Source organism: Nematolebias whitei, chromosome 10 (assembly GCF_014905685.2).
Source record: "Nematolebias whitei isolate Nwh7 chromosome 10, NemWhi1, whole genome shotgun sequence".
Classification (NCBI taxonomy): Eukaryota; Metazoa; Chordata; class Actinopteri; order Cyprinodontiformes; family Rivulidae; genus Nematolebias; species Nematolebias whitei.
This window is the reverse complement of record NC_056507.1, coordinates 13,711,864-13,735,271: the sequence shown is the minus strand read 5'-3', so window position 1 is coordinate 13,735,271 and position 23,408 is coordinate 13,711,864. Positions and strand designations below refer to the sequence as shown.

General features: G+C 38.3%; 1 protein-coding gene across 1 annotated transcript in view; it reads right to left on the bottom strand.

Moving 5' to 3' along the window:
- Window positions 1-23,408, bottom strand: part of wwp2 (WW domain containing E3 ubiquitin protein ligase 2) — a 60,634-nt gene that overhangs the window by 4,605 nt on the left and 32,621 nt on the right. The window contains exons 10-18 of the mRNA XM_037683380.1: window positions 22,032-22,206; window positions 11,257-11,311; window positions 9,816-9,897; window positions 8,155-8,283; window positions 6,958-7,036; window positions 6,547-6,618; window positions 5,587-5,675; window positions 2,182-2,341; window positions 1,046-1,179 (exon numbers count right to left, since the gene is read on the bottom strand). Of these exons, the coding sequence (XP_037539308.1) occupies window positions 1,046-1,179; window positions 2,182-2,341; window positions 5,587-5,675; window positions 6,547-6,618; window positions 6,958-7,036; window positions 8,155-8,283; window positions 9,816-9,897; window positions 11,257-11,311; window positions 22,032-22,206 (975 nt within the window). The remainder of the gene's footprint in view (window positions 1-1,045; window positions 1,180-2,181; window positions 2,342-5,586; window positions 5,676-6,546; window positions 6,619-6,957; window positions 7,037-8,154; window positions 8,284-9,815; window positions 9,898-11,256; window positions 11,312-22,031; window positions 22,207-23,408) is intronic.

Genomic DNA, 23,408 nt, shown 5'->3' with positions numbered 1-23,408 from the left:
ATTAAAAAACTAATAAAAATAATAATTATGTGCCATTGAAAAAACAGTTTGGTGCCACTTTACAATAAGGCTACCCTTATAGATGGCTAATAAATGGTTTATAGATACATTATTAATTCCTCTATAAACACTTTACTAAAGTTGTTATATTAAACATTTCAGACTAAGTTCCTACCTTGTAAGCACATTTGTAAACCTTTTTTTTAGGATATAATATTAGTTGCAGATACTTAAAATGCAGTGATAAAGTACAACATTATATGCTAAAAAAATTAGGTTTACAAATGTTTATTGTGCTTACACGATAGTAACTTAGTCTGAAATGTTTAATATAACAACTCTACATGAAATAAATAGGTGAACAGATTTGGTTCACTATTTGGCAAGAAATTGGTCAGTTTTGTCTCCGTCACCCTGAATTAATGCATAATAAGCAGTTATTAATAATTTATAAAGTGTTTCTAGAGTAATTAATAACATATCTATAAACTATTTATTAGCCATCTATAAGGACAGCCTTACTGTAAAGTAGTACCAACAATTTGAAACATTTTCTACCAGTGAAGAAGACACTTTCCTAAAAATAGATTCTAATCGATGTTGACCTGGACCCGAAAAGTCCTGAGAAATCTGGAAATCAACTTTTAGATTCAATGTTATTGTCATAAAACCGTGACTTTTTAGTTTAGATCTAAATCTCTCATTTCAGCTACAAAAGCTTAAAACATTATTTTACAGCAGACATAAGGCTTCAAAATGAAACTGAAAACTTGAAATATGAATTTTGAAACTTTTTCTAAACCTGCTCACAAGACTGAGCCTTAACTTCTAAATTAAACGTTTGTAATTATGAAATAATCTTAGTGTGTTATTAGTAACTGCTTGGACTTTTTAGGACCTGAAGAATTGAGCTATTCTTGAGTTAAAGTCAAGTACTAGTGAGAAGAAATGAGGTCTGGAAAAACATTTTAATTCTACTTTTGGAAGTATAAAACAAATAACACAGATACTAAAAGATGCTGCAGCCTTGTGGTTCATTACTTACTTCACCCACATGATGGAGTTGTAAAACTCTGGGTCTATGGACTCCAGATCTTTGAGAGTCGGCTTCTTGTCCAACATTCGCTTGTAGAACGGCAGCGTGAAGCCGGTGTCGATGAACTTCCCGTGGTACAAAGCCTGCAGGGAGGAAAGGTTTCATTAGAAACCACAGCGAGGAACACCACCTGAACACCACCTGACAGTCTCTGCTCAGATTCCTTTAAAAACAAACAAAGGCTCAGCCAGGAAAACTGATGATGTCACGTTGGAGCTACAGATCTAATAAAACACAGAGACGCGTCGTTCACCCTGCAGATGGGATATCTGAGCGTTTTCATACCGTTCAGATTAGTTTTCTTAAACTTGTGGAAACATTTTTAACTGAAGACATTCAGTGTTAACACTGATAATTCACAGGGGGATTACTCTGTGCTCTTTACAGCATTTAACATGTTTTACAGGAAAAATTTTATTTTTATTTTAGTAATCACTGCCACCACTTTCCTTAATTTGGAGAATATTTGGCCCAGCTGATTACATCCTGATGACGGTCTCAGCTTATTTTATAAGGTAGAAAAATTACTGAGTCACTGAGCTTAGGATGTGAACACAAATGTGTGAGCCTAGAGAAAGTAATAATCCTTTTAGGGAGTGCATTTGTTCACAGTCGGCTTGGTGGAGCTGCTTAATGTTTCAAAACCCACAAAAAGTTCAGCCAACACTAACAGAGACATCAGAGAACCGACTGAGTCACAGTTTGTTCTGACCGGACCGACCAGGACTCTCACAACTAACAGAATTCAGGGCAGAGGACGGCCGCGGAGAGTCGAAGGAGGAGAAAATAAAACTGTTCGCTGGAGAAACACGTCTTAAAAAGACAAGTCAGCAAAGCGCATTTAGGCACTAAATTTAGGCAGCAGAGAAGGGTGTGGGCCGGGCGCAGCAGTGAGGTCATGGTGTGGGTGAGAGAGGGTGGAGCGTTTGTGACCAGCAACTATTTGGAGCTGATTATGGAGAAAGGCGTTTAGCTCATCCTGTACACTTTAAATATAAAGTGACTGAAGGGTGCACGTCTATGAAGTATGAAAAATGAAGGTGTTGCACTTTAATTTGAAGAAACTAACCTAAAGTGAAGCTTACCATTGCGATGAAGCGACCGATGAAGCGGAAGTAGGTGAGGTGGTCGGGGTTGATGGAGGAGGCGGGGTTTATCTGCAGGCAGTAATTGTTCTTCCCGGCGTATTCGAACAAGCAGTACATGGGGTTCAAGACTTCGTGGGACAGCAGGAAGAACCACTCCCTGCAGAACGACAGGATGGAGGACATTACTGCACCGACAGCGAGTTAGAAATCTGTAGAACTCATCACAACAACAACAACAACAACAAACTAACTCATCACAACCATGTGCAAATTTTGGAGCAGTCATTGGAAGCAGAACAAAACACATTTGGCAGTTCTGAGATGACGGAAAATGTTTATTTCGACAAACACTGACAACAAAACAGCATCATATTTAAACCAAAGGAAGATTATAATCACAGTGAACACAGCGTTTACAGAAACAAACATCTGAATGAAACAACCACAACTTTGTCATAATTTTAAAGCTTTTTAACGTCAACGGGACAAAAAAATGTGTGAAAAATCCAAATCTAAAAAACAGTTTTCTACATTTATCGTTCTCTAACGTTGCTCAGCTCTGACTGTAAGATGTATTTCATGTCAAATAAAGATGAGTTTAATTTAAATCAGGTCAAATTAAACGTGTAAACGGTGAGAAAACAGCAATTGGTTTATCTTGAAAACAGAAATTTAAGTTTTACTTTGAATTGTCCTCTTCTTTAAACAGAAGATTTTAAACTGAACACAAATTTAAATACTTGTGTTTAAATATGTGTTTTATGTTCTGTGCCAAGTCACAAGTTTATTTCTGTAGCATGTTTTATGATGTAAAAGAATTAAATGGAAATTATTCATTATTCTGAGCAGGAATAAAGCATCAAATAAAACAACAACAAAAAAAGAAATAAACTGAGTTGAAGAAATAAAACCAAGCCTACCCTATAAACCAGTGAGAATAAATATAATTGAAGCAGTTATTTAAAATAATCTATAGTCTTGGTAGCTCTAATCTGCAAAGGTAGACTGTTGAACAGATTAGAGACCAGATTAGTCACCTCCTTTTTTAACCATCATTAAAAAATATTAAAAAGCAATTTATTTTGTGAATCTTAGATGCAAAGGGTCAGACAATGAGACTGATGCTCTACTTTTAAAAGAAGCCTGTTTAGTGAGAGCTGATCATGTTGAACAACCTCCAGACACCAGAGAGGACCGATCAACCCCAACGCAGAAAGAATCACAGTGATCCAGACGAGATGCAACGAAGGCATAAATTACAGACTGAAAATAATCAGACTTTAACCTTCGCTCGTCACCACAACGGAGATAATCTGTCACTCTGAGCAAGTTTCCATCTCAAAGACGAACTTTGTTTTGAATTTATCAATAGAGAGTTTACCAGCTTCATTTGGGAATATATAAACTTCACACATGAATTACACAACAGAACACATAACATTAATAATGAATGAAACATGGCAGATTAAAAAAAAGGCACAATGTGGAAGGATGCATGTTAGAGAGAATGAAGGCCCTCCACCTGCTGCAGCACCAAGCGCTCCCAGGGCCCCCGCCCACCCGTTAACGTGTACCGGGTGGGGAGTGTATGGATTGACGGACGGACGGTGAGACGGACGCAGACACCTCCCAACATCCCGTCCGTGGTTCTACCCTGTGGTAGAACAGCATGATGTCACCTACCATAGGGTAAAACCACTGACGTGACACCGGAGACAGAGACATAATGTGAAACCAAACACAGAAAATAAAATAAAAAATACCGACAGAAACAGAGAGCAAGACCCGAAGGACAGCAGAGGAGGGGGCAGGATGGATACATGTGATGGGGAAGGAGGACAGAAATGCTGAGGTTTTTCATGAGTTGAACAACATGTAAAAATTCAAATGCAAAATAATAATAAAAAAAAATACTCTCATAAAAAACAAAGCCACAACAAGAATCACTCATAAAGAAGGCAGATAAACTCTTCCAGCTTTTAAAAGTGGAGATTTAATAGAATAAAACATGCATATGTCACAAATCAGCTGTTCTAATAATTAGATTACAAACTCTATTGGTCTGAATGCTGAGTCAGCAAAAACACAGCGCCTGTTTATTTCTTCTGTACGTTTTATGAAATCAAGCTACTCCGTTTGAATATTGAAACATTCAGCCTGATCAGGACTTTTATTTTTTGCAACCTTTAAACTTCTCAAACTATTTAGCTTTATTTACAAAATAAATCACCACAAATATGCACTGAGATCTCTTCAATACCTTCGAAACATTGGCCGTGTTTAAAGCTAGCTGTCAGGATATTTGCTGCACTTTTGCCTTTTTGTGCCTCTTTTAGCTTGTAGTGTTGATTTAGCTCATTTTAGCATTTAGCTACTATTTTGCTAACTCTAGCTTTGCCCTGAAAACTTTGTTTCCCTCAGTTTAGAAGAGAACTGAGGGGAAAATCAGATTGTATAGATTTAAACTAAATCTGCTGAGTTACCTTTCTATTTCATTCTGTTTTAAAATGGTGTATTTTATATAAAAAATAAATAAAAAATACCAGGAAACTTTTGTTGGTTTCAGTTACGTGTTCATCTTCAATAATGTTATAACAAATCCTCCCCGTGTTATAGAAAACAATATTTTGGCCTAAATCTGACACCAAAATGCTGCAGCATCACGTCCCTGAGCAAATAAACTGAACACACTTCTGTATTATTGTCTTTTTAAAAATTGTAACAACTCTGACATCATCAGGTCAAATTGAGAAATACGTCTTTAGTCTGAATTTTCTTTAAGACAAATGATTGCATATCAATATTTAAAAGTATCGAATTAAGAAAAAGAAAGTAATTAAAGACAAATAATTTGATGAACACTGTCAACAGAAACATTTATAATACTGTTGAATCAAGTGAAAGAAATGCTGATGTAAACAAGCTTGTTTCCTCAATATGCTCTTCCTTTAAGACTCAGATTACATGATAAACCAAAATAAATCAGATCAGAGATCAATTTTAATCTGGCTGATTCATAGCACTGCTTAAGGAGTTTATTTTCTACAGATTACGGGTTTAAACTGATGTTTTTGCTTTAATCTATCACTGTGGCGTGCAAAAATAAAATATTTCAACGATACAACTGCAGTCTGGACATGACAGAATAATCCTACTTTCCCTGTTTTTTTTCTCATCAGCTCATTGAAGCTTTAATTTTAGATTGAATATTGGATCCAGAGAAGAAGAGCTGGTGCAGAGATCAAGACCAAAAACCAAAAATACCTTCACCAACATTAACAACACAAGCTTTAAAAAGTATAACCAGGTTAAAGAAGTCCCAGGAAAAAAAAGGCAGATATAAAACCATGATGGAAAGTGAGAAGAAGATGAAGCAGAGGTTTTAGTTTTGTTGCTACTCACCTGGCGATGCCGCCATAATCCAGCCCCTCCTCTCCTCGCATGATGATGTAGAGTCGACGCCGAAGATCGTACGGCTTCACATTCATGATCTGAAAACAAACAGACAATCTGCATGAACATTTTACAGAGAATTAGGAGCCGTTACAGTGTTTTATCAAGATAATTCAGTCACTGTCAGTGTGCCAAGTGATTTAATCCTTAATATTTTTGTTTTTGCCTAGATGTGTGAGATTCTTGAGACATGAGCTTAATATTCTTTGAGGAGAAATTATTCGGTTTAACCTTAAATTTGAATCAAAATTTTTGTTTTAATCATCTTTTAAGTTGTTTCAGTGTGTGAGATAAAACTTTTGGTGAAGCAGCTTTGAGTTTTTACAGTCCTGATACAAAGTAAACTAAACATGTTCTCCAAATAAAGTGGGAAATAAAACTTAATTCTGTTTTCAGTGCTGATTTTGACAACAAATGTTAGTAAAATATACAAATATTGCATGTTCAAAATGTCTGACGCTGATAATTTTTCACTAACTTTGCTAATGCAGGAAAACTAAAAGCAAAAGTAAAGCTACAATTTTTCTTTTTCTTTTGTATATTTCAGACACTTTTACCATCAAAACATTTATTTATTTAAGAATCCTTTGTTTTACCACAAAAGTCCAGGTCTAGATGGCTATATATGAATAAAAATCAAAAACAGTCATAAAAATTCTCAATACAAGAGAAAAAGACGTACATAAGAGACAAATACAGTAGTATAAAAATAAAGCACATTAAAATAAAACTACACTAAATAAGACTCCACCACCAAGTTTCTTTTAGTGCAGATGTTATTAAGTGAAAATTAAAAAAAAAAATAGTGTTACTGCCCAGGTCAAATATTTTCCTGTCGTTTTGAACATTTTCATCTTGAACCCTGCAGTTAAGCCATAACGGGCGTTTTGTGGAGCGTTCGGTGCAGACCTGCTGAAATGAATCTTCAAACAGCGTTTGTCGGGACACGGAGATCTTCACGTGGCTTGGCAAGGCATTAGACTGCACAGACACACGAAACAATCAGGAGGTTAATGATGAAGAAGGAAGTAATCAGGTTTTTGGACAGTTAATTACACAGTAATCTGTGGAAAGGCTGCAGACAGTATTAACTGTTAGCTCAAAGTGTTCTTCAGCTTTACTTCTCGTGATCAAATGTCCCCTCTTACCGTTTTGTTCGGTAGTTGTTTTCACAAACTCCAAACCTAAACTGGTTTGTTAAAGTATCAGTTACCCACTGACAGTTAATTTTTAAGTTTATTTATTTAATTTTTACCAAATCTACCAACTTTAGAGTGAGGTACATCTTTTTTTTCAGGACTTAAGCATTTAGTTACTTACATGACACAGGAAACGGAACTGGTGGTATTTCCACCTGAAGCTGCGATCGTACGCGCCTGGTGAACCCCCCTGTCGTGACCTGCACACACACACACACACACACAGAGACAAAAAGAAAAATGTGGTCATTTCGGCACAATTTAAAGAAAAGCCTAAAATCACCAGAAACATAATCCCTTTTTAAGAAGCCGTGACGTTTCAGGCAGAAAGAAGATGCAAAGTTAAATTCACACCACCCGTTAGGCTCTGACTGGGTTTGTCTGGCTCTCACAGACAAAGGTGAGCTTGAGGCTGCAGCTGTGTTAGTATAAGCTTCGCCAGTGTGTTTTGCACACGCTGAATATGTGCTTTGTCAGCAGGAGAAAGTCTGAGATGCAGAAAGAAAGAAAGTAAGAAAAAGACCTAAATGATGGGAGAAAAAGGAGGAGGAGAGAAGAAAGTGTTGGGTTTGCGCTTGCAGAGCTGCCAGGCACATTTTGGTTTAGGTTAGGAAATGGAGACCGCAGCGACAGAGCCTCGTCCACAGAAACACACACCGCTGCAGCACTCCGACTTTAAAACAGTAAAGACTCTTTCAGGAGCCCTCTATGGCCACCGGCCTAAAAATACGAGCACATATCACCAGGAAAAGCAGATACATCTCCGCAAATGAAGTGTACAGTGGCAACCACACAGGCAAACACAGAGAAGCACAAACACCCCCACACACATATACATGCCAGGGCAGTCTGCAGTGGATCTGCTGCAGCACATCTGCACATTATCATGACTTCTGCAGCCAGACTTGATACTTCAAGGCAAAGCAAACATCCACAGGCTGAGGAGAACAGCAGTGTGTGTGTGTTTGAACATGTTGCTATGATAAAATGTGTTTTCAATAAAACATTTGTGATGCTAAAGTTGATTTAATTCGACAGAAAGAAACGTTCAAAACAGGATAAAAATGAAAGGCAATGAACATGAACAGAAAGATGCAAATAAAATAAAAACATTTTGTCACCTTTGTCATGATCATTTAAAGTTTGATGCAATCAAGAAAGCTGTGTAAACTAATTCCGTACATGTAGTAAGATAAAAGAAAGAAAAAATAAATCCATAATTTGATTGAATGTCTTTGGAAGTCTGCCTCAATCTGCAACATCCATTTGTTTCTTATTTCAGGAGGTTTTGCAGGAAGGCCTGAGAGAGAATAGTTACCCTGACTCAAACCCAGGTCTGGGGTCTTTAAAGGTGGTGGTTCGTGAGTTGTGGTCCACAAAATATCGGACTCCTTCTGCGGTGTACTTCATCTCCCAGCCAGGGGGCAGGGGGTGCTCCTTGATCATCCTGAAACAGGGAGATGGGCAATGAGCATGGTCCCGATCGGAGGAGCCCCGTTCCGGGGAATAAAGCTAACATGCGTCCCCTGCCAACCTGTGGAGCTGAAACTCAGTGCTAAAACTATTACGTCATGTTTAGACCCTACGCTGAGTTTTTAAGACTAATTTAATAAGTTGGAGATGAAATAAAACAAATCCATCTGTCATCTGCGAGAGTCACAGAGAACTTTATGTTGTCTTTAAAATGCCCGACTGTGTCTAGATCAGGGGTCTGCAACCTTTAAAAACAAAAGAGCCATTTCTGCCCCTTTGTTCACTAAATTAAACGTGTCCAGAGCAGCAAAACCTGCTACAATTGTCATTTTCAACTGGTGGCCCATGGGCCATTTTAAGTTTGTTAGAGGGGGCTTTTCTGGCCAGTAGATGTGAAGTTATAAAAATAAAAACATCTGATGACTGTTAATATTTATTGACATTTTTTATATTTTAAGACAAAAGAAAAGATTGGATTCCATCCATCCATACATCCATCCATCCATCCATCCATCCATCCATATATAAATGCACTTTACCTGTTTCTTCCTTTTCGGGTTGCAGACAGTCATTTTGCCAATTAAAAAAAAATTATAATAATGAACTGTGCAGGCTTATGCATTTTTTTTTTTTATTGTGGAGTACCGTAATTGAGTATCCTACTTTGAAAAAATAAAGCATAAAGTTAAATTGAGTATAATTTACTCTGTGTATTAGTACTAGTATCTGCATATTTGCAAATGAAATGACAGGAAAACTGCTAAAACTAGTATTTTTTTTTGTTGTGGATGTAACATCCTATAAAATTCAGTTTTATGTTAGTTTTGATCAAAGTTTGAAAGAGCCGCTGCAGAGGGACCAAAGAGCCGCATGTGGCTCCAGAGTCGCAGGTTGCAGACCCCTGGTCTAGATCACGCATTATGTTTAATTATAGAGTGATAGAGCTAGATAGCTGCTTAAAAATTAAATTAAACTTTAATTACAAAAAAATATGTTATAACTATTTGAATATTAGATCTTGAACATGACTGAAATGACAAAAGGAGGAGTGGGCATGTAAAATCTTCTTTGATCAGAGCTTTTAAAGTGAAAATGTCTCACAGGTTGAAGAGCCTGAGCTTATAAAACAACTGCAAAATGAACATCTGTTGTTGCTAAGCAAACAAAAAAAGAAAAACTTTGGATGCTTTTAAATGCCAATAAAAAAGTGATCAAAATGAAGGGCAGACAAATAAGATTATATCAAACTTTAGTTCACAAAGGCTTCATGTCCTTTCAGGTGTTGCCATGTTTTAAATTTGTCTGAGTTACGTAGGAGTTTTATAAAATGTTCCTGTTGTTGAATAATACTCCGTTTAATGGAAAACACGTCAACATTTGCTTTATAAAAATGATGTGGATGACTGATGATCATCTGTAAGAGCAAACACTCAAAGCAATGTACCACAAAAACAAGCAACCCTGCACAAACACACAATCTTGCACTTTTCTTGCTCGCGGCCTCACCCTTGGGTCCGAGGATCGTCCCACTGTGTTGTCCGCGTGTTGTGGTTGACAAAGTACACCCTGCCATTGTCCTGACGTTTCTCTGCAGACACAAAGAAAACGTTAAGAAAAAAAGACGTTTCAATAAACGGTCAAGGCTCAGAGGGATCACCTGAGTCTGTTTTTTTGAAGAAGACTAAACAAAAATGTCACAATCATGAGAGAAAACCAGCAAGTCTGTGTGGTATTTCACTGTTGCTTGAACTAATACCTCGCTGGGGTCAAATATTTGTGTGTGTAACTACAGTAATGTGATGAAATGGCCACAATATGATGGTTAGGTATTTTTCTTATAAAGAAAATATGTATTTTTATAAATGTGTGTACAATTGTGTGTGTTCATGTGTGGGTAGTAGTCCACTAGTTTCATGAACGGTTAGCTGGTGCCCCATCCTCCTCCCTCCATCGCTCTGACATCTTTTTCTCATTAACAGGAGTGTGCGGAGGGCCCAGAAACAGTAGTGCTCACATTGCAACCCTTACTTGCTTTACTTGTTCCACCCCCCCACCCGATTACTATCCAGCTTGAACCCCCTTCAATTTTTTTCTTCGTCTTTCTATCTTTTCTCCCATCTTTCTTTTTCATAAAATCCAAACCTTGAAAAAAAAAAAAGGAGGGAAGCGACCGCAGAAGAAAAAAAAACGAGCGCGCCAGAGAAGTGAATCTGAGCCAATGATATAATTGAGGTTTTCTTCTTTGAGGTACCGCAACATGTTGAGAAGGCATCATGGGCAGAGAGTGAAGGATCTTGGAGAGAACAAGGCTGCGGGGATGAAGTCTGTGAAAATGTAAGTGGAACGGGAGCTGCCAGCAGCGTTCGGTTATGAATGAATGTGTGTGACATGACTCTGTATGGATCTAATTACATTACTCATTTGGGAAAACGTTGAACGATGAGGCGTCCCATCAATAATGCAGCCCCTGCAATTTGTGGATTTTAGCGTAAAGGGAGTCCTTACAGTGATAAATGAGCGGAGAAACAAACAGAAACCAATAGCGATATCCAGATTTTGTTTAACAGAGTGAAAAACTAAATCAGTTAAGTGGAGACATAAATAAGTCAATTAAAGACTGATTTGTTGACAGCAGACGAGCAAGAGGGAAATGAGACAAACCGCATTGTTTGTGTTGTTTTCTTCTGTACTTTAATTCTTTAATTGTGCAACACTTCACCCAAACCTCAGACTCAAAGATAATTACAGATTTAAAAAGCACATTGTGAACAACTTAATCAAAGAAGCCAACCTTTATGTTAACACGTTGCGCTGCCACTCTGGTGGCTACAGCCAAGAGTTATTAAAACGACCGACAAGAATCAAGGTGGAGTAAATCTATTTCAGTTATGAGCTCGTTGCAGAAAGATTTGGAGCGTAGGCACACGAGTGTGTTAGGCAAACTTACCCCATCCAGGAGGCAGCGGGCCCAGCGGGTCATTTTCCACCGGAGCGCCGGACGGCTGAGGGAGAAACAGAGAGACAATCAGGACACCTTTCTGTCACTCTTCTCCCTGCTTTTGCTCAGCGTTAGTCCTGGTTTCACAGCACAAAGTGAATTTCTCCTGTCTGAAGGCCTGGGTTCTTACTGCTGCGTTTGTGAAAACTTTTCAGGGAATACAATTTTAAAGATGAGCTAGAGGAGTTTAAGTAGAACCTACTATTTAACGCTTTTCCAAAGTATGAGATCTTCTTAACACCTCCTTACCACACAAGGCCCAGATTGAAGGGTGAGAGTGTGTGAAAGGCAGAACGAGGTGGTGGTGGTGTGGTGGAGGGAGGGGATGACTCCTCTCTGTAGCAGCAGCGAGGGGCAACTGAGGGAGCTGGCCGGCCGGCAGCTTGAATGCTTCCAAAAAACGACACGCTCGGTAGGAGGATAAAACAACAACGCTGTTCCAATGAGCTCACTGGCTGGATGCAAGCCCCACCCCCACCCCTCAGCTTCCCGCTCAACACCTCACATACACTCCACCGCCTCCTCTTCCTCCTACCACCACCACCGAGGCAACCCTCCCGACCCCACCCTCAGGTCCTCGACCACCTCCTCCTTTCTTTAGCGCTGCTGTGAAACTAGGCAGGGAAGTGTGATGTCTGAGGGAACTGAGGGAACATTCATGCATGTTCCAGACTGGACACCCCACCTCCTCTCCGGCCCCACCCACCCAAATTCTCACAAAAGGCACCTTTATTCATCCTAGGCCTGGAAACTGCTGTGGGGTTTACACAGCCTGTACTCATACACCCACACATTAAAAACGTGTGTGTGCCACAGTGTGGAAAGTTTGTCCGTGGCAAACAGTCAGTCAGTGTGAACACACACCAACATGCATGAATATATATTAGCAGAAGTGGAAAAGTAGCTCAAAAGATGCTTGTTGGGAGTTAAATGGTAATGGTGAGCTTTCATGCAAAATGATGTTTATTAAAGGACTGGTCATAAGAAAGTCCAGCATCATAAACTTGACCACCAAGCAGAGTGCAGGCACAACCCCCAGTTTACATAAATAAATAATACAATTTTCCCCCTCCTCCCTTCTCAAAAAAATGCTGAAACTGTAATTTGGAGAGTTTTGGCTTTGACACAGGTAAATACTACTTGTGTTTTTGAGGTTTTGAATGTAAGGTGACAAAAACAAAACCATCACTTTCCCAAATGAAATTTGGTGTCTTTCCAAAGGGCTTTCTGAGACATGATGAACTTAAAGGTACTCACTGTTAGGTCTGTCGCCATAAACAATAAATCAATTAATCGCATGATATATGAAAATTAACGACCCCTTTTTCATTTATCGGCTTTATCGTTTCTTTGCGTCTCTTTTTCTACTGAAGACACTGGATGAAAAGACTCAACTCTGGTGCTCTTTACCGTTCTCTCCCTTTCTCTTTTCATTTTAAAATCTGTTTTAACCATCCCAAATCGAGTTTTTGGATCGTTAAAAGCAGCTAAGCTGAGAAGCAAAACTACGAGCTAAGTTAACAGGCCGACCTCGGGCAAAAGCCTCCGTCTTGTCAAAGCTCCAAAATTCATAGTTGAAACCCGTGCCTTTGTGTAAAAAGTTGTTTTTATTTGCAAAAAGAAGCTGAGAAGTTGTTTACTGATTTTTTTTACTAAAAGCTTTGTGTGACAAATGCTACGCTAAAGAGCTCAAACCACACTGCGCGTCCATTATTTTGAGAACTGAAAAACAGGAACGAGAGACATCCCATGTCACGTCAAGAGGCCTCCCTCCCATTGTTCTTAAAGAGACATGCTGCTCGCTCCCTCACTATCCATCTTCTGTTCAAACAGTCTTATACTACCATACGGTGGTCAAAAAAGGTACTACACACAAAAATTAACCAACATTTCTTCTTAAATTTGACAATTACTAATTATTGTCAAATTTATCTCATTAATTTCTGAGACAATTAATTGTCCAGCAAAATTTGTCATTATGACAGGCCTACTCACTGTAATGTCATGAAGACTGATAAACAAACAACAAAAAAAACTTTAAGAAACCAAATCTGCACAATAACTACCTCAAATCAATGGTTAATCACTGTGTCCTTATATTAAAAATGTATCAGCTAAATTATTAAATGGCTGTCAACGGCCAAATGTTAGTTTTTCTACAGAAATAGATGAAGTGACTGAAAATAAGTCAACAATGGTGAAGTCCATAGAAGAGCTGTTTATGATGGAGAAGTCTGACATTTTGATGTATAAGTATGTATTTAAGCTTACCTATTAACAACATTGCAATACCTGTACAAGTTACAGATGGTATATGCTAAAGACAAGAAATGCCAAAATTCTAGACCTGAGTTGAGCCTCATCTGGTGTAATCCCATTTAAAGGACAATTTATAAGCATACCAATAAGATTTGAGTTATAAACGTTCCAAGTGTTAGACTAGAGTGGAAAAAACGCTGACACGATAAATTACTGGTCCAGTAGAAGTTTTTAAAAAGCCGCATGTATTTGAATGCAGAGCTTTGTGTTTATGGTGCTACACCGCCCTATTTAATCTTAACAGATGTCTTAATCAATGTTTGTTTTCTTTTACGTTTAGCAGCAGATTCACTTTTATATTCTCACCTAAATGTCTTCAATGAGACTCTTTCTGCCATGTTTACCTGCACAGACTCCAATCAGCCTTATATAGGTCTATCATGTGACTCAAACTTCCATGTGGTTTTTGGTGGATTCAACTGAGTGCTTTGTTTACATTGAGTGTGGACCCACATTTCACAATTGCATATCACTATATCTGGAAAACCACTGGAGTAAACTCTTCCAAACTGCATCTTTGTATATATAATTCAAGACAACCTGTTTTCTATTTTGTTGGATAATTTGAAATGAGTACCTTTAAATACAGACGGTTTCCTGAGTGAACATAAAGGGAGAATTATCTACTTAATGTATGGATCACTCTGAACAACACTTCCCCTTTTAAAGCAGCTCTGTCATGGAAAATCTGAGGGTGTCAAGATGGAAAGGACTGGGCCTGCAGAGGAGCGAGAGCGGGCACAAAATAGGGTTTAAAGGGTGTGTGTCTGTGTGTGTGTTGCTCCCATCGACAGCCAATCTATGCCCCACCCGTATGGGCTTTCTGTGACTAAAAAAGGTAAAAGGAGAATATAATGATATAAAGACATGATGACTTCATCTTGGCTCTGACCGGTCAGCTCGTCAGCAGCTTCCAGACAGAGCCAGGGCTGGAGGAAAAGAAAAGGAGACTGAGAAAACAAGGGAGGGAGAGGAAGCGAGGGAAAAGCAGCATGTTGGCACAAACGCACGAAATAAAGGTTGGGTGTTACAGATTCTGGAAAGAATACTTCACAAAGCGTTAAGACATCAGAAGGGAAAATTTCTTTGATCAAAGGTTTCACAGAGTTTTAAGCTAGACTCTTGAGTTATTTGTAAAACTGAAACTATTCATTTTACGTGGAAAAAGTTAAACAAATTTCTCTTGTAAAGACAACTTTTTTTTTCTCTAAATCTGAAAAGAACAGGGAGGCAAACGTCTGCACACAAGGACAAAACTTGAGGAGTGCAATAAACAGGAGGTCAGGGAGTTTGCCTGGAAAAAACACCTGCTCATCTGAGTTTCAGACCAAAATAACGAAGCAATGCCAACAGAGAAGTTATAAACTAAAACAGGTTTGATCTAATAATTAACCCGTTTATACATCCCAGTTTGTATTTAAAATTATAACCTAAACACAGTATGCTGTATTTCTGCAATCATATTCTGAAACTGAGAAGATTAAAGAGACGGAGCAGAGAAACAAACTACTTAATTTGTATGAAAGCATTATTTTTTTTACAATTGCTTGCACTTAAAGAAGTGTTTTATTTATTTTTTCAAAACTTATCAATTCTAAAGACTGTACCACTGGTAATTTCCAATATACAGTATAGAGGGGACAGTGTTCAAATCTGTGCCATTTAAAGACATTCTGTTCATTATCCTTTCATGGAATAAGTGTCATTTATAGAAATGTGAGCGCTGACAAGTTGTGTGCATGCAGCAGCGTGGACGTGTGTGAGTTTTCTGTGAGTGAAAAAACACCGGGTTGATTCAGGTGCTGCTGTTAAGGAGCCCTTGTTCTTTCAGAAATGGGCCGAAAGTTATAATTGGAGGAGAGGAGGAGGTGAGGGAGTAGGAAACTGGGGGAAAAGTGAAAGATGTGTGTATGTGTGTGAAAGACAGATGTGACAGCAGTGGCTCAAGAGGAAGTCACATAAGAAAAAGTAAAAAAGAATCTGATGTGAGCTTGAATAAAAACAAATATATGATGGTGTGACACAGAAAATGAAACAGAAATGTGAATATGAAGGGATTCAAAAAGAGGCAACACAATGATGGGGAAGGGTTAAATAAAATAGTACAAGTAAAAGAAAAGGAAAAGTAGCTGAGGGGGAGGAAATGAAGGAGAGCTGAAAACAGCAGTTAATGACTTTAAGTCTGCCCTTCTAACAAGCGGCAATTACTCTGCAAACACTCATTTGGACCTTTAACTTTGCAAAAACTAAATCTGCATTGGTGAATGTTTTCACAATTAATCTCATGGTTAGTTTAACTCTATGCTGCTCAATCAATGGAAGTGTCACAAAAAGTAAAAAAAAAAAAACAATAATACAAGAATTTACTGTTTTGACCAAAAAAAAAAAGGTCAAACACTCATATTTAATAGCTAAAACACAGTCATACTGAATTTGTATTTCTACCTATGTGTAAATAATTAAAAATAGCAATTCCACGATTGCATGAAAATGGAATGGTTCCTGATTCTTTTAAAAATATTCAGAAAGTCATCCCTGAGAAGTAGAGTTGCATTCGGGCCTAAAAAAATTCGATCCGACCTGGCCCCAGCCCATAGTCATTTTTTCCGAACCCGACCAGATCAAACTAACTATACTTACAGGCCCGAACCCCCCCCCCCCCCCCCAAAAAAAACCACTTTTTTTTTAATTAAGCTTTTATTGCTTTTGTAAGCAAACCAGTTTGACAGGATAGTTTTAAAAATGTAACGAAAGGAAGAGATAAGACTTCTTGTTTCACCAAATGGATATTAACATACAAAACAAAAAGCCTAAAAAATCAAGTCTAAAGATAGGCTATTATACAGATGAATAAAATATTTTAGAGCCAAATTATTTGGAAAAATATAGAACAAGTCTATTTTAATTGAACGTGCTGCTTGCTTTGTCTTTTGTAGATGCTGCCACTTCCTTCACCGCAGATGACAGCAGGTGTGGAGATGCGCTCGGCCGATGATCAGTTGATCCATCTGAACTTAACTGGACTTTTTTTAAAACTTCTTTCAACCGGCAGGTCAGAGGACACGCACGGCAGGTGATCAGGTTGTCCATCTGAACTTAACGTGACTTTTTTTTACCTGTTTCAACCAGCCGGTTGGACCTGCCTCCTCCTCAACAAGTAGATTAACACAATTTTATATCATGCATTCTTATTTAGTTTTCTTTGTGGTGTATGATTAGTAAAACTGCATCATAGAAGCCCAAGCCCACATGCGCACTTATTGTGCAATGCGCCAGCGGCTACGTTACTCTCTCTTCACAATCTAATTAACTGTTGCACTCCTTTCTTTCTTCATTCTCTCAACATTGTAAACTTACTGCCTCCTCCTCTACAAGTACAATTTTATATTGTGCATTATTTAGTTTTCTTTGTGCTGTATGATTCGTAAAACCGCATCAAAGCCCGAGATCTGCCCGGCCCAAATTAGGGTTGGGCAAGTCTCGGGCTAGAAGTGACAGCTCTACTGAGAAGTGCAATGAGGATAAATCTACTTTTATCTCCTTGTACTGTAGAAATCCTTGATTAATAAAGTTATAGTAATAATAAAGGCTAAAATAAAACATTAAAGGAAGGCAACTTTTCCTAAAGAAATAAAAGCAAAAGTTTAAATGTCAGGATGACTGAAAGAAGTGAATATACTGGGTTTAAATGAAATTAGCTTGCCAAGAAATATGTAAACAAACAAACAAAAGTAGTTTTTCATGTTTTTTGAAAGTCTTTCAAAGTTTTTCTTTGAACTTCAGTTATTTTTTTTCCAATTCCTTTTTGAGCCATTTTTAGACCATAACAGGATATTGGACAGTATGTGTTTAAAAACTGAGGAAAACTAAGGAATAGAAGATTAAAGAAAAAGTGTCTGGTTTAACAAAACTGTCTCCAGAAGATTATAAGGTAAGATCAACAGTATCTGAAAATCTTCTCTTTCAGAAACAGGAAAAAATCCAGCAAAGAAATGAGATGCATTATCTTCTGTACGCCAATCTAATATCTCTTTGGAAATGCCCCTGTTGGTGCTAAAATACTTTTTTTTGTGTGCAAAATTGTGCAACTGTTGGCATTTCTAACAGACTTGTCTAAATGGAAACTAACTGTGTCTTTATTTATTTATTTTATTATTTATTTACCCTTTATTTATACAGGTAGTCTCATTGAGTCACGAGAACTCATTTTCGAGGGACCTGTTATTTTGGGAACAGATGATGGGGGTTAAGAGCCTTGCTCATGGTCCCAGAGTGGGGCAAATGTGGGTGGAGGCAGGTGTGGGTGTTTCACTTTTTCCACCCACATTTTGAAGTTATCAGTCTGGGGAGTTGAACCTGCAACTTTACGATTACTGGCCCATCTTCTAACCTCTGCGCCACAACTCCCTCTTTGCGACAGGCTGCTAGAAAGAACGTGCCTAAAGATTCAGTTCAAAATTGTTTTTTGCCAAGACATGTCTCAATACAACAATGGCTCATCCCTTGAGTTTAGAAGTTTTTCTTTTATGTCTGAACGAGTCATAGGTCAGCATTAAGTGACATAAGTGATGGTCATTTAAAATAGTCAGGAACTGAACAGAAAATGAGTGTAAATGCAGCCAAATTCCTGATAAAACATGTGAAGGACCAAGAGAACTGTTTTTCAAGTTCACTTTCACATGTTTTTAAAAAGTTTGGCTACTTAGAAGCAAAATATAAGGAAATAAAGCCTGACTCCAGACTTTGCATAGTACTTTATATATGTTATATGTGTATAGTTTGTTAGTTCATTTAGGAAAACATGTCCTGGCCTTCTTTGTCAGTTATGTGCTTTACAATAAAAACGTCACACCTGTCCTCAACATTAAAACTCTGTGAACAAATGCAGTCAAACAAAAACATCCTGAAATCAACAAAACCCCAAATCAATTACTGAGTGTCAATGTTTTGAAGTGCAACCACTCTATAGTAAAGTTTACTTTTAAACCGCTTTATATGTGAAACTTTACCATTTTTACAGAGCACCACACCAACTGTAACCATCATAAATTCAACCACAGACTCATTTAACTGTTCGGAAGGACCGGTGGTGAGAGCGTCGGTCGGGCACTCAAACGTGCTGTTGTGTTCACAGAAACGCTATGAGCCTTTTTGTGTGTCGTTTCCTTGTTCACACACACTGGGGCCATAAATAGTTGCCGCTATCAGCAATGTAGACATTCCAAGACAGAACAGGGTACTATCAACAAGACCTGCCACTTGGCTTTTTTCACACACACAGGGCGAAGGAGGGAGGGAGGGAACGAGGGAAAAGAAAAGAAGGCTGAGAGTTTTCAGCGTAAACTAAATATTTCTGTTCTGAAAATTCTTAACAACACCGTCTGCTAATAATCATGATTGCATCTTCACTTAACTCTGACACAGTCTCTTTTGTGTCAAGTAATCTGACAGAGCTAACCAACCTCTGGTCAGTCCATCCTCAAGCCTCCTTTTGGCAAAAGTACTCTCTATTATGTGAAAAGGGTTGATGTAGTAGAGTTTAAAAATGGTAAATGAATTGTACTTATATAGCATCTTTTTATCTAATCAAGATGCTCAAAGTGTTTTACAACACAATATGTGCCCTCATTTACCTCCACATACATTCATACAGCACTCTACTACACCCCTACAACAATAACTGAACAAATCATTCTATAGAGACTAATCGGTGCTTTAGATCACAACCATACCCTGATGGGACACACATCGGAGTTAATGAGGGGTTCAGTGTGTTGCCTAGGGACACTTCAACATGTGACTGGATAGAGGTGGAATTGAACCCCAAACTCTTCCACTGGAGGACGACCACTCTAACCACTCAGCCACAGCTGACCTAAAACAGCGCACATTTTCAATCTATCCACAAAGACAGTGTTGAGGTGATCTGTACACACAAAACCAAGGCAGAAAATTAAGAGATTTTCAGAAACTTTTTGAAGACTAAAGGTTTTAAAGAATGGATGAAGTTAAACATTAAATCAAGGGACAGGCAAGCATAAAAGAACTGCACACAAAACAGCTTTGAAATGCAGGAAAACAAAAGGACAAAGACATGCAGATTTAATAAAAACTAAATCACGAGCCATAAAGAGCAGGGTGGGGTAATTTTATTGAAGCCTGCATAAGTTTTAAAGCTGGTTTTACTAATGGTCCATTGAAAAAGCCCCATTGTTTAAATCCACTCAATCCAGCTGCAGTCTGACCTTGGCAGCTTTACTGAAAAGAAGGATTGTGATGTCTAGTTTATTGCATTTCAATGTGTTACATCTTTGATCTTAATGTCATTCAAGCAAAACAATCTATTAAATTGTTGTTTAAGACCAACGTTCGTTGCAAGCTACACAAATAACATGCGTGCCTTCTATGGACATGTTAATATTGCTTCTGCTTACACAAATTATCAACAACTGATGGTGGATCAACTTTCTGAAGAAGTGTCCTATTTCACATTTTACTCAGTGCCCTTGGGCTCTGCAAAGTGTGGGTAGGCAAAACACTATGAATTAAACCTAAAGCAGGAAAAACAATATCTAGATGAAAAATATTTCATTTAAACATTAAGCCAGATAATCTAAATGCTTTAGTTACAGGTTTAGGTAAATAGTTTACCAGTTATTGAAATTTGTAAAAATCATTTTGTTTGTTAAATCATGCAGATAATGAATATCAACAAGTACAAACAGATAGACCAGGGGTCTTCCGAGGGCCACCATCCTTCATGTTTTAGATGTGTCTCAGCTTTGACACACCTGATTTGAATGAACGAGTGGTTAATGAGCTTCTGCAAAACTTAAAAGACATGTTGAAGAGAAGGGAAACAACTAAAACATGCAGGATAGTGGCATTTGAGGACCAGGATTGGACATCCCTGAGATAGATCACAGAAATTGAACAACTACAGCAATCCTTTTAACATAACCCTAAAGCCAGGCCTGAGATGTCTTCCTCCTGCCTCGGTGATGTGCAAAATGACTAAAACAGAAAGAAGGGTTGAAGTTGATATGCAACTGCTATGCCTCTCTGAGCCCGACTCCACTCAGCTCTCGTCTTATTGGTTCTTCTCAGGTATTGTTAATTTGTCACTGTGACTTCTTGTTGTGGTCCTTAATCGACCTAAAGTTGGACTTCTATTTCTTTAGCTTATCCCGGCACTGCACCGTTATATTCTACCATGTTGTTGTTTACCATCACTCTTTAGGACATTGTAAATTATAATTACTTTTTCGTACTTTATTTTTGTACCCTTATTGCATGCTGTTAGTATTTCTTGTTTGTTCTTTGATTTTTTTTTAGCGAGTCAAATCGGTTCTTCTCATCCTAAGCATGTCGTACTGTTGTGTTAACCTTGCATATGACAAATAAACACAACTTGAACTTGCTTGAGTCCGGGTGTAGCCATGCTGCGCCATCGTCTCCAATATCTCTCGGTAAATGTGCTCATTTCTGGTGGCTCTGTCCAGCTCACTCTGAATCCTAACTTTGGCAAATAAAATTAGGAATGTCTGTACCTCATCATTGGTCCACGGTTTTGGAGCTTCCATACCAGAAACTAACAAAAACAACACACACTCAACACGATCAGAGAGGAAAAGGAGGTTCAGATGTAGTTTGCAGCTTTGCTGAGCGGGTCATCCAGTGATGTAGCTCTGCTGGCCAATCAATGGCTGCTGTCAAAATCATCATCTCAGATCAGTTCACTTGGAACCATGAACAAGGTGGCCCCATAAACCGGGCTGAGTGGAGGTGGGTACCGGCATTGGGCAGACCCTTAATTGATGAAGAACCGATGATAGCTGATAGTGGAAAAGCACCATATGTGTGACGAGCAATACTCTTTAACAAATTAAACAGAAACACATCAGCGCAATTTCCGAAGGCACCATGTTTGTCAACAGCACCGGTGGTGGTCGTTGTTAACCCGGGCCTTGACTGATTCGGTATGGTGTCGCTTACATGAACTCACATTAATATCTGAGCACCACAAAACTTTAAAGACATTTCTGTACATTTGCAGCTCTTTTAATGAATGTTGGTATTCTATGGAAAAATTACCTTAAAACAAACATCATCCATGTTGTGTGTTTACTGATTTTCTACACTTGATTTTTACTTTGATAAATATGACATCATATTCAACTCATCTTTCAGTGAGGTAATGTTAGTCTTGGCTGTTTAAAAAGATATGCTGAATGAGGCTGTATATCACCGACAAGCAACACATTTCACTTTGGGTGTAAAACAAGGCAGAATTAATTAACATATTGAGGATGTTTCAAAGTAAGGATCAATTTCTCACCATCTTTAGCTAAACAAAATGAAAATTTTGTGCAGTCTAAATGTGAAGCAGCAAAGGCCTGAGGTACCTGGTAGAGGAAGCGCTGGCTAAACTGGTGCATGGCACCCTGCAGCTGGCTGCGCTGGCTTTGCCATTGCTGATAGTTGCGCACAGACTCGGCCGTGGGCCTCTGCCATGTCGTGGTTCTGGTGTTGTGGTCCACATAGTAGAACCTGCCCCGCTGGTCCACTCGCTTCTCCCAGCTGGAGGTTGTTGGAGGGGCACAGAAACAAGGTGGAAGTTAAAAACGCTGTAGCTTTCAACAATATTTTTATCAAGCATGTGCAGAGTGGGCGGCTCTATCAAAAAGTGGCTGATAATAGCAGCATTGATTTATGGAAAGGAGGAAAAGAAACAAGAGCAAGAAAGGGAAAGAAAACAAGGAGGCTATTAGTGAGTTATAGCCAAGAAAGGAAAAGGAAAGAGGGGAAAACACGGATGTAAAAACAGTAAAAATGTAGCAAAACACAGAAAAGGAAAACAAACGAGTAAAGAAATAGAAATGAAGTTGCTAAACTAATTGAAGCAACTTTTTCTGATAGACGTACAGTACGTAAATATTTTAACATTTCGTTTCCATTTTATCAACATATGAACTCGCAGTGATGCAAACGTTTCAGGAGCTTTATTATCTCCTAAATGAAGTTTGAGAAGACAACATAGTGTGTTAACAAGTTGCATTGTGTCCTTCGTTTTTAGTTTGCGTTATGATACTACGTATATGTTAGTTTATGTTTGTGATTATGGATACCATGTTTACAGTGTCAACAGCATTTACTAAAATTTGAGACATCATTTGCTAGTTTGTATTTTTGAGAGATGTATTCTTGCATGACATGCTTTTTCCACACACATAGACACGCACACACACAAAACCACCTTAGAAATGAGACCTTTCCATATTATATAAATGATATAAATTGCCATTGTCTAAAACAATCAGATGGAGCAACAGCCAGTTGCCCATTGTAAAGATGAGAGAAAACGATGGAATACATCGTTCTGATTGACAACAACCATGGATAACAGTGTGCATTTGTTCACCATATCTTAACTTTCCCCAGAGACAGGAGGTCTGGACATGAGCTGAGATACCCCCCACCCTCACACAGAGACCAGTTCCCTGCGCGCACCAAGACTGACTGCTTGTCTCCTACTATTCTCATATCTCTGACTAAAGTGTCACAGAATGTAGAGAAACAAGCAGCAACTTCCGTTTACTAATAAAAATGAAAAAATAACGCACTGCAGATATCAGCAAGCTTAAGAACTCTGCACGAGCAGATGATGTTGTCATCCAAATATTGTACCACATTTTTAACCTTTTATAACGACATTTTAGGTAAAATAATATTTTTGTACATCTGTAACTTAGTCACTATTTGAAGGTGGAGTAAAACATACT